The sequence below is a fragment of the Sylvia atricapilla genome, chromosome 6 (assembly GCF_009819655.1).
Source record: "Sylvia atricapilla isolate bSylAtr1 chromosome 6, bSylAtr1.pri, whole genome shotgun sequence".
Taxonomy (NCBI): domain Eukaryota; kingdom Metazoa; phylum Chordata; class Aves; order Passeriformes; family Sylviidae; genus Sylvia; species Sylvia atricapilla.
The window spans coordinates 54688592-54703957 of record NC_089145.1 but is presented as its reverse complement, the minus strand read 5'-3'; the positions used below and the strand labels follow the sequence as shown (position 1 = coordinate 54703957).

Genomic DNA, 15366 nt, shown 5'->3' with positions numbered 1-15366 from the left:
GGGTATATCAATACAGATTTTCACTTGGATTAATGTCTACATCCTTACTCACCTGAGTAAAAGGACAGTGTAGCAAAACCAGAAGAGATTCAGAGACAAGGAAAGAGTATGAACCTGTATAGGAATATGAGTTACTGTTTGTCTTAAACAAACAAAAGGTATGCAAATTTCTATATAGATTATATAATGACTGACATACAGTAGAAAAATATGATCACTTACGTTTAGCATATAACAGCAAGAGATGAGAATGACATTGAAAAGCAGCCGATTTAAATATGAAAGAAAAAATATGTTTTCATTCGGGTTTTTTGGTTTTTTTTTTGTGGTTTTTTTTTTTTTTACTTAAACAGGATGGTTTGTTGTTTGTTTTTTTTTTTTTTCAATAATCCCCACCTCACAATATTTAAATCTCAAAACCCAGAATCAACCTCGCATGAGGGATGATGAAACACTAACAATCACTTTAGATGAGGCAATAATAATATGGGCTGAAGCTAATAAAAATTCTGTAAGTTAAAAATTATTGCACCTTCCCCTGAAGCATCTGATACAGTCAGAGGTAGGACACTGGATGAAATAAACCATGTAGTTTGGCTATGTTACTATTCCTATGCTAATAGGTTTTAAAAATTCAGTTATATATCCCAGTTAGTCATGAAGATCTGTAACAATCTTCCACAATGAGCAATAATTTACAGTAATATTAATGAATGGTAGGACAGGAAAATGATAATTAATGGTCTTAGACACCATTTATACATGCACACGTATGTATACACATACATAAAAATGTACTATATACGTATGAATGCATATATAAATGCACACAGAGAGACACATGCCTTCTGAGAAGTGGGGCTCACCAGGAGATCTGAGGACCACTCTTTACACTCTTCTCCAATGCACATTGCCAACTGTGTGAGTGTATGTGTGTCTACTTTTAACACTGTGTGGAGGAAAACGTGAGAAGGATGGGAAGCATGAACCTGAGTATGGGAGAAATTACCCATGTTACTGTCATAATTTCAGATCTGTGCTTGAAAACACATTTCTGAATTCCTCCTACATTGACCCAACAGCCAAGCTAGAGGAAATAGATGCTATTAATGGGCATAGTGAAAATAAAACACTTCTGTATTTTCTATCCTTTCCTATGTCAGTATCAATACATCATATTCCTGACAATGGGCAGGATGAGAAATTAGAAGGACTAATTTGATTTTTGACACTTATTCTGTTTATCCGGTTCATGTTTCTGCCAAAGATGAGAGAACATTTGGATAGTCCATCTCCATATGGGTTTTCATTTTTCAGCTCTAATAGTTTAGCTCACTGTAAATCTGCCTCTTCATCAGGCTTGATTAAATGATTTTATTTTTAAAAATACCTAGACTTAATGTATACTTTAAGTTCACAGTATCTCTTTCAAGATAACAATCAACTCCTCATACTCATTCATATGAAATTTCTGCCATCTTTTACACTTACTCATATTAATTCAAATTATTTGTCTTCTCTGTTTCTCTTCTGGGAACATTTTCAAGAACATGAGCGAAGCAGACTATGGGTTCATCCAGTAGCAGAACTGCAGCTAATCAATTCTAAGTCTGCAAACAACTGAACTTTCAGATTAACATAGCTATAAACTAGGTTCAGGTATCTAAGACAGGAAATGTCTACATTTAACAGGGTAAATGACAGGATAGGTTTCCATTTTGATGAGGTAAAGTTGTGCATAGGTTCCCCTGTCCCCAAAATACACCTGCAAGGTCATCATCTCACATTAAAAAAAAAAAAAAAAAAAAAAAAAAAAAAAAGAGAGAGAGAGAGAAATAAGCTGTTTTTTTTTAAAAAAAAAGCTAAAAGTGAGATTATTGTTAAGCTTATTGCTAGACAGAAAGAGATGGACGTGGGTAAAGAAACAGAGAAGAGAACCAGTGAACATAGATAAATATGTGTTGTCAGCTCTCAGAACCAAGGGTTTGGTTGGCATCAGCTGAGCTTTGTCTCATGATGCATGCTCTAGATTGTCCTCAATGTTGTGTTATAATTAGTCCAGGTATTTCAGTTTTCAAATGGTAATGGGCTTATTTGACCACCTTCGTCTTTTTGGTCCAACTCCATAGATTTTAACACCTTTCTCAACAGGCACAGGCTTGCACACTGGATACAAACATGTACTTTAGCATTACATAGTTAATACACTGTGCAGAGGGGTCCACAAAGAGTACAATTACAGCAAAGGTTCATCTTCTCTGAGCAGCCAGCCTGCCTGTGCCATGCATTGCATGTGGTTCCTGAGGTCTCTGAGCAATAAATTTTCTACCAAGAGAGGAAAATTGCCTGCACTGCGTTTGTATGCAAAGTAACTGCAAACCCCCTGCTCCTCCCGGGTTCCTTGCATTGGCCACAGGGGCATGAAGAAGCGTTTCTGATGAAATGGACAGCATTGCCTTTCCATGGAATGCCTTCCAAGCAGAAGAGCTTTCTCTGCCTCACCCCAGGACTGGGGCTTCTGGGAAGCAGGTCCTATCTAACCATCCTACCTGCTTGCCCAGCAGCACCTTTTTGGAGAAGCCTATTCATCTCTTCTGTCCCATAGCAAGAGCAGGAGTGGGATTTTTTTCACTTGACAATGTTTCTGTGGAGCTAGATTTTTGTTTTATTTTCTTTTCCTAGTTAACATTCACTTGACACTGTTATCAAAAGTGTCTTCCTGCAACCATCTGAAAGATTTTATTTGAACTATCGTGTGTTTTCTTTTTTTTTTCCCTTTTGCATTCACCTTAAAGGGACACATCTGTTGACATAATTCCTGTGGAGAATGGATTTCATCTTTTGCTGAAGTTTCGTTCCAGCCAAAGCCGGACCTCTTGAAGGTTGTAGAAAAAGGGGCCTTTGCCTCCCAGGTAGGCAATTTTTTGTCTCTGCACAATGCATACTCGCTCAAATGAAACCCCATAGGCCACATTGGCATTGTTGTCCATGCAGTCAGCCACCACTTGGCACTGAGGTGGCAAGGAAAAGTGCTCTAGAAGCTGGTGAGCAGCTGCACATCTCTCTTCCTGGCTTCGGTGTTTCTTAACTTCGAATGAAGAGGGAGAGATTCCAGGCGCAGCCCAGCCATCTGATGGGTGAGCTTCATCGATGTAGACCAACAGAAAGTCAGCCACACCAGAGAACTCCTCCACCAGCTTGCTGAAGGCTGACAGCTGGCTTGTGAACGGTGGTCAGGTAGCCGAGCCAAAGTTGACCACCAGCGGCCGTTCGGAGTTGGCAAAATCCAGAAGGTGGCATTTAGTCCCGCACTTGCTACCAACATTCTTCCAGCTGCCATTGCTGCCATCACTGTCCTTGGCTATGTGAATTACACTGGAGTTTGGGGCTTCTCCTCCCAGTTTGACCTGATGGCAGAACAAATTAAAACATGTCAAGTTAGTGTGACTTGCTTGTGCAGTATCCTTATGGCTGCTCTTCAAATAGTCACCTTTTCAGAGTACACCTAATGAGCCACATGGAGACAGAGCAAATCGTCAAAAGCAGCAGCTTCAAAGCAGTCATCTTGTCCACCTGCACTCACAGTTGAGGAAAATGTGGCATTTCTGACAAATATATACTTCATTAATGTTAGAAAATTTGATAAGAGGTCTGTCCTGCCCACTACATATTTGGTCCTGTCCACCCTTTATGCATTTGGAGTTTTCTATTTGCTTTCAGACAGACTACCTCAAATTCCTTCAGACTTTCCTCTGTGACACATTAAGTTTTTTCCATTGCCATTTTCCATGAGTTCTCTCCACTTGGCTCCCAGTATCGTTGAAGCTCACTATTCAAAACATCAACAGTGTTTTCACTAATTTTCAGCATAATCAGACAATTACCTTGAGTAATGAAGAAGCTTACAGACTACACCTGTTTATATATTCCAGATGTTTGCTTTTTATGAAACATCATGACTGTTTTGGAAAAACAGCAGCTTGTTGATTAGGGATTAGCTAGTAAGATGCTATGAAGCCTAGGTCCCTTTTCAGCCCACAACCTACAGTTCAAGCCATTTTTTCCAATTCTCAAAAATCATTCTGTGTTATATTCCTGATCTTCACAACGCACACAGTGCCTCTCAATTTTGCAAATTTGTGCAGTCTTCCACCCTACAGTCCAAGAATGAAAATACTCAACTGTACCAAACACAAGAGATCTCTGCATATGCCCATTTAATATATACACTGCTTTGACACTGAATCATCCAAGACTGTGCTCTCTAAAATTTCTTTAATCCCTTTGCAGTAATTTCATCGGTGATGCAGTGACACATTTCCTTCTACTGCAAGATTTCTTTACAAGATGACTGGGGTGAAAATAGCAGGTAAAGGGGAAAGTTTACATCATGGCTAAGTAGGATGAGGTGAAAATTAACTGCTCTCAGCTCCAGACCCAACAGGCAGTGGTGGAAAGGTCATTTGGCCTGACCATTTCTGTTTGCATGTCTACAAAAAAAGGACAGAATAAAAGCAACTCGCAGGAAAGAATGCCAGAATAAGGCGGAGCCTGCAGAGGGCTCCAAGATCCTTAGCTGATAACTACTATAGAACCACAAAACATTATTGCATAATGCAATTAAGTTTTAATGAGCTCTGCCACAGCAATTCCTAGGTCTCTGCCTTTAACATCAGCCTCTAGTACAGCAAGGCAATTATCCTTTTGTACTTTCCTGACTCTTTCTATCTCTCTCCCCTGACTATTTAATTATGTCAAGAATTGTTGCTTTGAAGGAAACACACAGGGCCAAATTCTGAAGTCTTTCACATTTTATGTATTTTTTTCTGAAGCTACACTGCAATTAAAGTTTATAGAAATTAACACTACATGAGAACTGTGTAAAAGCTGAATAAATAACTGATTTTTGGTGCATTTGTATTTTACATTGCATTATAGGGTATCAGATACAACATAGGACTCAGATGCAGTAAGAAGCTGAGTGAACAGCTGAACACTGAAATCATGCAGTTGCTGCTGAACATAAATCCAAAGGCAAGTAGATTGCTGATACTGAATATTCCATTTCTCCCTCAGAAACCTATGTTGAACAAAACTGCAATGACTGCACTTTCATCAGAATAACATTAGAAGCAAGAACCTAATCAAAGAAAAGTTTATAAGACACAGCCATTAATGCTTCCAGCTTTCACAGCTATATGAGAATGTCTCACAGTGTGTTGGCACATGATTATGAGCATTATGTTGACTCTTTTTGATAGGGCAAATTGAAATACAACCATTGAAAAACACCATTCTCACTCAGAGATCAGCAGGGAAGACAACCACAGAAAGAAAGATGGCTTGAGACTCACAAATCTTGCCAGACCAAGTATGTGGTGATCATGCCACTGGAAGAGAGGATATGCAGCTGCAGCATAACCAAGAGAAATAATGATCCTCTGGGAAAGCAAAGCCCCTTTTGCCCCCATCCCTGTAAACCTGCATCTGTAGCGTTGCTATCTGCTAGAGCACTGGTAACAGTCTAAAACAAGTCTTGTGCTTCACCTTTGAAAGCAAGAGGCTTGAAACAGCTGAGTTTAGGACCTGATGTATGAGGGTGCTGTCCACTGAACTCAAAGAAAGAAAATAACTACATCCCAGTTTTTGAGAAGAAATTATCTGTCTGGAGAAGGAGGCTCAGGGTCTTGTATTTAAGAAGTGGCATTAAGCATCTTGCAGCATTTAGGGCCACCTACACCTTAGCTGGTAGTCTTCTGTTCAGCTGTTGATCATTTATCTCTGCCATTCTGTGACATAAGACAGGTAAAGCAGGAGTCAGGTAAAGGGCTGCACTTGAGCAGAAATACATAGGTCAAGATCATGTGGCATCCATGTAATCACCCTGACAGCTACACTCAGTCCAGAAGCCAACAAAACAATTCAGCAATTTGTGATAAATGGGTGACTACCAAAAAAAGGGACATCTCAAGGAACACAACACATGCATATCTACACAAACACTGGATCCCTCTTTAACTAGAAAGATTAACTGTTCCTGAACTACAATACCTGCTTTTTCAGAACTAGCTTGCTCAAAATGTGCCTTTTGGGCAAAGCCTGACATAGAAGTATTTGTGCTTCACCCAACCCCCTGGATAAATAATGGACCTCAGTATTTCAGAGTGTGTCCTCATCCAGTCAAAGAAAAGAAATAGTGACATGTAATTTATCTCACAAATCACAATTAAACAACACACTTTGAATTTCTTATATTTGCTCTCATTCTTCCGAGGAGCAGAAAAATAAAAGTAAAAAGAAGAACCTATAAGTCAGGAATGAATGGGGCTGCTTAGGACCAAAGAAACATCTGAGCAGCTGTTTCTACTCTTCAGGTTTTAAAAAAATTATCATGACTGAAAATATCTAGCCACCATTCTTTAACTGGGAAACCCCAGTTTGCTTCTTGATCATTTTAAGCAGAAAGAGAGGCTATACATCATAAGCTCCTCATCACCAATTCCTCACTCAGGTCTACCAAACCCTTTAATTTCCTCAACCAGTTTGTAAACCCTGAAGAAATAGACTCACAAAACAACTTCCAACACACACCAACACGGGAATGCCTTTCAAGTCCTATTTAACATTGATACCAAAGATGACAAAATATTTTCTGTTTTTCAACAATGCAAGTTTGCATTCTGTCTCTCATACTCCTTATGGACTATGAAAATATATGGAGTTAGGAAACAAAGTACAAAAAAGCCTCTATCCATCTATACAGCTATACATCCATCACCTTACAGCAGTTTCTCTTCATTTCCCACAGCCATGAAGAAAGTCTCGTGGCCGCAGGTTACCTATCATTTTAATTTTTGTTTCTAGGAGTGCTTGTGTTGAGTTTTTTCCCCTTAATGAGACATCCTTGCCAAGCAGGCATTCACGAGGCATTTTTTTGCTCTTGTAGAGAAGTAATTAGGTCGGTGCCTTGTTCCATGCCAGTGTCAGGCACTCCAAAAAGCAGCCCTGCCCAGTCGTTAATGCTTAAACATAAGCAGCAGCGGCAGATCCACTAATTGGTCTTGATGAAGAACTGACGTTCCCAAGGGACTGTTTATTTCACCAGGCTCTGAACCGATTGACACAGGATGACAATATCATCCTTGCTGATCATCTGCATTGTAGGCCTTGGCCATCTTCTTTGTTGTTATTTATTGAAAGAAAAAAATAGCTCTTGGAAAAGAAAATCGACACAATGAGAAAACAAACAAAAACACTCATGCATTCAGCCAAGCTGCTTTTGAAATCTTACACAAAGGCAGGCAAAATATAAATTCTGAGAAACAAACCAGCAGAATCCTCCTCACACGCAATCCAGCATTTCCATAATCACGTACTTTTGTGCGTGAACATTTGGCCGTTCAGTGCCAGCCTTCTGAATGAGGTAGAAACTGAGCAACCCGCAGGCATCCCCTCCCACACAGCCTGCATGGGACACGCAAGGTAGGCCAAGCAAATCTGTGAGCCAGCCCAGCCAGCAGCAGGGGCAAGCAGAAACACCAGAGCAGCGACTCGCATCATCTGTGAGAATTTTGTGTTCGCCTGACAGCCTGTTCTGTCTGCATGCCGAGGGAAGAGGGAACAAGGCTGATGATGCTTTAGCACACAGCCTGCAAAATGAAGGAGACTTAGGAGCAGGAGAGAAAGCCCTATTCATAAACTACAGGCTAGAAATAGCACGTACTGCTAAGTTTGTAGTACATTTTCCATAAGTACTAGGTAAAGCCCCACAGACAAAACATTGTTTCCTCATTTACCTTTTCTTTTTTCCTGTATTGCTTTCATCAGCTTCAGCATAACCTTCCTGGGATCCTGTGCACTGGAATACAGCTTTAATTCCCTGCATTAGGGATTTTCATACAGTTTGGCAGATTCATCAGCTTATGTCAACCCCCTAAAGAAAATAGGTGCTGCGAGGCAATTAACAGTTTATGATATTAGTCATTTGAATATGGACATGTTGTGTTTGGGACTGGAGTGCAGTGACTGGTAATGAATTGAATCCCTGCAGCCTTCAGCATTTCTTTAAATTCTCTGCGTTGATTTGATCCCATTCAGCTAGGTATACCTTCATCCAAATCATGATTTGACTCTGGTTGGCAAGTTCTGCAAACTAATTTGTTTCCTTTATTTCATGACCCAGAGTTGTGCAGCTGACAAGAATCACAGAAGGCCCTTGTCTGGAGTAGAGTAAGGGGGCAGAAGTTCTTAATTTGTCTTGAGAAAGTGGCAACTTGAATTACTTGAACTGGAGAGTAGAGACTAGAAATGGCTCAGGCTTTCCCAGAGTCTTTTATTTAGGATCAGGTATGTGGAGCTGAGGAAGGGAAGTAGGAGACAAACAAACCAGGCACAGTCCAGATAAAAATAACTAGTCAAATGCTGCTCTCTCCATTTAAAAGCCACCAGTCCCACAAATGAGTATGCATGGCACAAGGAAAGCATAAAGGAGCCTTTTGCCTCTCGGTCTTACAGTTAATTTTAGTTCCTGTGATTGGGGAGCCAAGAGCAAGCTTCTTAAGGGCTTTATGTTTCCCTCAAAATGGGAGCATCTTGCCTACTACACCATGGCCACTGGGATCTACCTATGCCTGACAGAGCCCTTGGACAGATTTTGTTACTCAGCACATGAAAGGAATTTGGTATTAATTTAGATGATGGGCTTTTAGGGTTTTTTTTACTCAGCTTTACAAGTATGAATACACAGTGGTGGTTTTGACAGAGAGGTGGAGCCAGCACTCAAGAACCATGTACAATCCTCATCCTGAATAGTGCCCACTAGCTAATTTCTTGTGTCTATCACAGCAAAAGGGGGTTTTCACAAGGCTTCAGCAAGGAGGCAAGCCTTACAGTCAGTTTTTCACACGTAAGGGTGAAAATGGATCAGTGCAAAGAGGTGTGGAAGAAGTGAATTTACATCTGTAAAATGAAATGGAATGGAAGCCTATGTGGGATAAAAGTATTTCTTTTCATACTCTTTGTCTGTTTTGAATGTTTGAACTCTCAGGTTCCATGGGACCAACTGTCTGCTCCTCTTGTTGGGACACTGCCTAGCACAATGGGTCCCTGGCCTAGGCTGATCTTCAGACACAACTACAACAACCATGGTTATATGTTAATAATAATGAGAAAGTTTTAATAATAATTACAATGTCAAGACCAAATTCTGTTGAATTTATGTTCCCAACTTTGCAGGAGAAGTTTTAATTGTGGTTTTGGTTCAGTTTTGTTTTTCTCACTTCTTTCAAGTTTGTTTTCATTTGCAAATGTCAATGAAAACAATTCTGCTAAAGTTGAACTTTGTAAAAACCAATAAAATATTTTTAATACCACACAATGTCTATTTCTAAACCCTGAAATTATACAACACATTTTCATTTACAAATTCCCTTTATCACTGTCAAATGGAGAGAGAAACACTTCCTTACCTTGCCAGACAAAATAAATACAAATGGTTAAGTATGAAGGTTGTGTCTTTGTTTCAACCTTTAAAACATTTCCCCAAAAAGAAAAGAGTTACTGGACATCCAAAGAGCAGGTAGAGAATCATGCTTTTATATTACTTTCACATACATCTTTGTGATAATGTTGTGCATTTAGCATGTAAGGTTTGGGACTGTTTTGCTTTGCATGCTGATTTATTTTAGATGATGTACCTACCAGGCATGAAAAAGCAGCCAAAGGTAATTTAACTCCCTGCCTGAAAACCCAGGAAAATCTCACTGGGTGTTTACTGAACCACTCTACTTGCTGCTACATCCAGAGCTGGGTCTACGCCATGAACCCGGGATCCTGTGCCAGGCATTCCCCTGTGTTGGGACTGTCATGCCAGAGCTTGCTGCTGGCCCATTCTAAAGACAGTAAAAAGCTGTACAAGTACACACACACCCACCCCCATCCATCACCTGAGATACCAGCATCCCTCTGAGGCCCATGACGCACGGTGACACAGTCTCTGTGCGTGTGCCCGAGCGCACGTTGCCCCTGCAGGAACAGCACAGCATTCCCAAATGTTGGCTTGCTGCAGGGAGAGGCCATTAAGGTCTTCCCTGTAACTCCCTTGCGCTGAGGTGGAGAAGAGGGATGATTTCCTCAAGGTTAACATTAAAGCTTTCTACTGGAGACCAGGAATGATAGCTCTGCCTTGCTGAAACGCAGAGCTCGTAGCTGGCACTGGAAAAGCTCCCAGCACAAGGCCTCACCACTGGGCATCTCTAATAGCTACAACTGGTTTTAAACCTATTTCAGAAGCATTTTGAGATAACTAAATTTCTCACCTTTGGTAGCTCAGAAAGGAGATTCATTCCACTACTAAATAAAGCATAGAACTTAGTAGGTACAAAAAAGCTTTTAAACCTTTTTTTCCCCAAAAATCTCTGTCTTTTTCTCTGGATTTTTGCAGATGTGTGGTACATTCAGTATACATGCTTTAAGCTAAAACAAATGCCTCATTTGGCATTTGTAGAAATGGCCAGCATAAATCATGCTTACACTAACACCCTCCCAAAAATCTCGGGTTTTCTCTCTCATCAATAGCTGTGACTGAATTCATATCTGAATGTATGTGTACACACACACAGATATATGTCTTTGCCTTTATGGAAAAATGAGAGGGACTGACTCCTGGAAATGTACACTTACATATGTATGTACTTATATAGAGACAAATAGGTATATATAGATCTTTATACGTGCAAACGTATAAAATTGTAAATACTTACACACACATAAATATATATAAATAGTATTTAAAACATTTGCACTCTTTCAATTACAGAAAGTTGATCTAACTTGATGACTAGCTCTGTTTATCTCTGTTATAATGATTAGTTTGGTCCTAAAGACTCCTTTGTAATGTAAGACACACTTGCCTCTTGGAAAAATAATAGGAGAATGGTCTATGAATGACAAAGCTGGTGCAGTGTAGACAATATCAACACCGAGTCTGACAGATATTGAACTCAGAGCTAAGGAAGTAGAAAGAAACATATTAGTCATTAGTAAAATTTGCATTAAAATAAAAAAAAATATTTTGATTCCAGTAGGATTTTAAAATGTGGAGAAAACCAGTCACACAGCATGTTCCACTACAAAGGAACACTGAATATACTCTAGATAGAATACAATAAACTTTGAACTGTGTCTCTTCAACTGCTGCTAGGTAATCTTGCTTATGAAATAATTGCCCTCACCAAAAAGTCATGTGCAATAATACTTAATAACAACAAAAAGCAGCAAAAAGTTGAAATTTGGATGAGATATTAATAAGGTTTTCTAGACAATGAGGAAGTAAAAAAGAATAGCTTGTTTGAAATATACTCTAACCATTACAAGATCATATCTTGTACACACTAGCCTAGAAAAAAAAAATCAGTTCTGGGACAATGCATGCTTTAGAGGCAAAGGTCTTTTCTTGTAATAAATTTACCTTAATTCAGAATGTAGTATCTACCCACACTGTTTTTCTGGAATACCTTCCCATACATTTTTTTCTTTAAATAGAAATTTTACATCAAGTAAAAGTAATCTTGTGAAAAATATTATGAAATGTACTCAGGAAGAATTCTGTGTGAGTGACACAATACACAGTAAAACCAAGTACAGTTAATTCTTTGATCCAGTCTTCTGCTAACTGGCAGTCTGGCTCTGGTTATCTCAATTCTGTTATTCTACATGAAAAATGGTGATTTTCTCATAGATACTGCTCAGTGGAATGAGTTTAAAAGTAATTTGCTAACACCTGGCTTCAGCTGGTAAATTGGAGCAACAAGCAATCATGGTTGTTTTCAGCTACATCTTGCCATGCTTCCATAAGATTTAAATTTCTCACTTATTGTGTCAGAGGAAGATATCACAAGAGGGTAATTCTATTCAGGATTTAGAAGAGGGTGATCTAAGGAAAAATTTACTTTGTAGGACAGTCTTTGGTGTGTTTCACTGTTTCTCATGCTTTTTAAATATGTTACAAAGCAGGGTATGTTTCAATCTTTTTCAAATCTACTAGTACAACTTTTCAGATGAAACCTTTTCCTTTTTTTTCCTTACAGGAGCAGCAGAAGATTCTCATCTATTGTGGAGGTGGTGAGTCTTCTTCCAGTATTGATCCTCAGTTTATTTTGCCCCCCTTTATAATTTGATTTCTATAATTAACTATCTTTCTGTGACAACCAAGAGCTTCCAATGATCTTCTGTCCTTATGGCTCATAATTCTATTATGTAAAACAATCTTTCCATGAATTGTTGGCCAATTCCTTTTATCTTAAGGACAGCTGCCATGAATGGACTTTTTCCTCTTTCCTCTTTTTGGAACGAGGTGATAAAATTTTATTGTGTTTATATGCATTTTTTCTGCTGAGTTCATTGAGGCACAGAGTTCATTCTTAGGAACCAATGGTCTGATTGACCTGAGCAACTCAGGTGATTTAATCATGATAAGAGAGAGAATAAAATTACCAAAGTTCAAGGTATGAGTTTCATTGCCAACACTAAAAATAGCACAGTCACCATACCTGTCTCTTCCACAGTTAACATCGATTATACTGAAAGAAAGCCATAGCATGACTTTGCATACTACAGAAAATCATGCAATATCTTAATTTTAAATAATTGTGTGCAATTTAAGCAAAAAGAGATTGAAAATATCACATGGATATAAGGTTTCTGACAGCTTAACAACTTCTCCAAACCCCAGGCCATGTACAGGTTACAAATACAAGAACTCAAAACTTGACTGTTGCAGAGTCGTGCTACCAACTTCCACTGGAGCCTTGACCAAGTCATGTGTTAACTGTCCTGCCTTGCCTTGTCTGTAAAATGGGAACAATTGTGTTCAGTGACCCATTTAACAAGGCCACTGTAAAATGTACTTACTTAATGTCTATGAAGAGAATAAAAACAAAGACTAGAAGGGCTAGAAGAATAGTGGGCTTCATTCAGCATTATTTTATTTGGGTAGCCAGCTGGATGATTCCTGGGGTGGCAGTAAGAGGTTGACCCATTTGGCAAAAGCTAGTTATTTATATTTGTCTTACAGTGAAAATGAATGTCCCCATGGCTTGAGTTTCAGGCTAAGCAGATGGTATTCCATATCACAAAGGCAGCAAACACCAGCATCACCAGCTCTTGACATTTTTAGATAAGAGCAAAACCAAAAGCTATTGTAGAGGTGTGAAAGAGAATTGGGGGGAAGGCAATACCAAAATAAATATTTCAGAAGCATATAATTTGGACAGGACCCCTATGACATCACCCAGAGTATGTTAAATTAGACGGTCTAAATAAGACAACAAATTAACAGACTAAGCACTGTTTAGAAAGCCACAGAGCTCTGAATCCTGTTCTACTTACTAACTTGGGTGGTCTGTCCAAGAAATTTCATGGGTTTGGGTCCACCTTTTCAATCTATAAAAGGGAACTCTAGCTAGCTCATGAGACCTGGGCAGTACCACTGGGCAATGTCTGTAAGAAATCTTAAAAGGAAAAGAAAAGTACATGTTGCATAAGTGTTACTGGCTTTATTAACTTAAATCACCAGGCAGCTGTCCGACAGCTAGTCAAGTTCATTTTTAATCTCTGACATGTCCCTCTGTCACTGCTTTCATGAAGGAAAAAGGTCACTTTTTCAATTTGTGCACAGTTTTACTATTACTCGGATACTTCCTCCAATATAAAAGTTAGCATATGAGTAATAGAAAATGCCAGTGTAATGACAATGGCTCATTTCTATATTTTACACCAGGTAAAACAACTCTCATTACACAGTTAACATCTATGTAGATCTCTATCTGAAGATGCTGTCTTTTTTATGGTATCTGAGGATCTCACATGCCAATAATAACCTACAGCTGTGAAAACATCGATTATCTTTAAACGAAGATCTTGAAACACGTTCAAAACTTGCAGATTATTATTCATGCTCTTGGGGAAACTGAGGCACGCCTAAACGAAGTGACACTGCCAAGGCTGCGCAGAGTGTAAGCGCAGGGAGTCAGCAGCTCCAGAATTTCATGGCTTAGGAGCACCACTCCTTCCAGCTTACACTTAACATGAGATGGGTGACGGTGAGCATAGCACGGTGGTTCCCTTCCCGTCCCGGCTGACAAGCGGGACGCCGATCGCAGCTCACCCTCCCCGGTCTCCCCATCCCCGCGTTACCCACCTGCTTGTAGGCGTCCAGGAGGAAGCTGTTCCAGACGCAGCGCAGCCCCTCCGAGGTCAGCATCCTCCGCCACTCACCGCGCCCAGACTTAGAGCGGCTCAGGAACAGAACCATGTGCTTCAGGAGGATCACAGAGTCATAGAGCGCGAGAAAGAGGCAATTGGAGAAAAAGACCGGCAAGATCTGAAGCGTGATCAACAAATCCACACTTAGCAGACCCATCTTCCTTGCTGCTTCTCTTCGGCCGGATACCTTCAGCTCTCTTTACTGCTCTGTGCCCTCATTTAAAAGAGTAAAGCAAAAGGCATTTCAAAAGCCTCATTACCCCTTTCACAGCTACTCTATTTAAAATAAGCCGAGATAGTTCAGTATGAGCAAGCTGCTTAAAACCATAACTGCACGGTACTCATTCAACTGCAAGCTGCTTGTTTTTCAGAAACTCAGATGTTAACAAAAATTCTTCTCTTAACCAGGAGACCTGATTTTGCTGAAGAGAGAGGCAGCTGTGTTTCCAGTTCCCTGCAGTTACAAAATTTAAACTGAGACTGTTAATTGTTAACTTTCCTGCACTATCCCATTGTTTCTCGGATATTTAAGCACTGATCAGACCTCTCATTTCTGTGTCAGTAGAGCTAGCTATTAGGTGCAACAATACTTAGAAGAAAAAAAAAAAAAAAAAAAAGGGTTTATGTACATAAACTTTCTGTTCCTTCCTCCCTGCTTCCCTCCCTCTCTTTCCCTCTCTGCCTCCCCCGTCCCCCCTCCTACTCCGCTCTCTGTATTCCTGCCTTCCTCCTCCCGCACTCTCTCTTTGCTATCTGCCTATGGTGCAAAGTGCTCTCCCCTCTGGAGTCCCAGCTCGCTTCCCTGAAGCCTTTTATACATTCCCTGGCTAATTGCTGCAATAGAGAAATGAAACCCTAATCTTAGTAAAGATCTTGACGTCAATGTAAAAGAGGGCTTTACTTTGGCCAGGACTGCAGTGAATAGAAAAAAAAAAATGAAATTCTCAAAACTTTTTTTTTTTTTTCCCCCCTTAAGAGAGAGGAGAAAAAAGGAGAGACAGAGAGCATGGGTGGAACTTTGCTTTGCTTTGAAAAGGAGAAATAAAAACCCCAATATGTTTCTGAATGTTCTTACAACATACTTTTTGAAAGAAGAAAATTTTG

The 15366-nt window shown here is 39.7% G+C and overlaps 1 protein-coding gene across 2 annotated transcripts; it reads right to left on the bottom strand.

Annotated features, from left to right (window-relative positions):
- Positions 1–1850: 1850 nt before the first annotated feature.
- DIO2 (iodothyronine deiodinase 2) lies at positions 1851–15107 on the bottom strand. Of its 2 annotated transcripts, none has more exons than XM_066321971.1 (2): positions 14198–15095; positions 1851–3407 (listed from the first exon to the last, which is right to left on the bottom strand). In XM_066321971.1, exons 1-2 carry the CDS (start codon positions 14417–14419, stop codon positions 2790–2792), a joined length of 840 nt encoding a protein of 279 aa, XP_066178068.1. In that variant the 5' UTR covers positions 14420–15095; the 3' UTR covers positions 1851–2789. The 2 variants fall into 2 exon arrangements, with proteins under 2 accessions (XP_066178068.1, XP_066178069.1); XM_066321972.1 differs by having other exon boundaries at positions 2835–3407; positions 14198–15107.
- Positions 15108–15366: the final 259 nt, after the last annotated feature.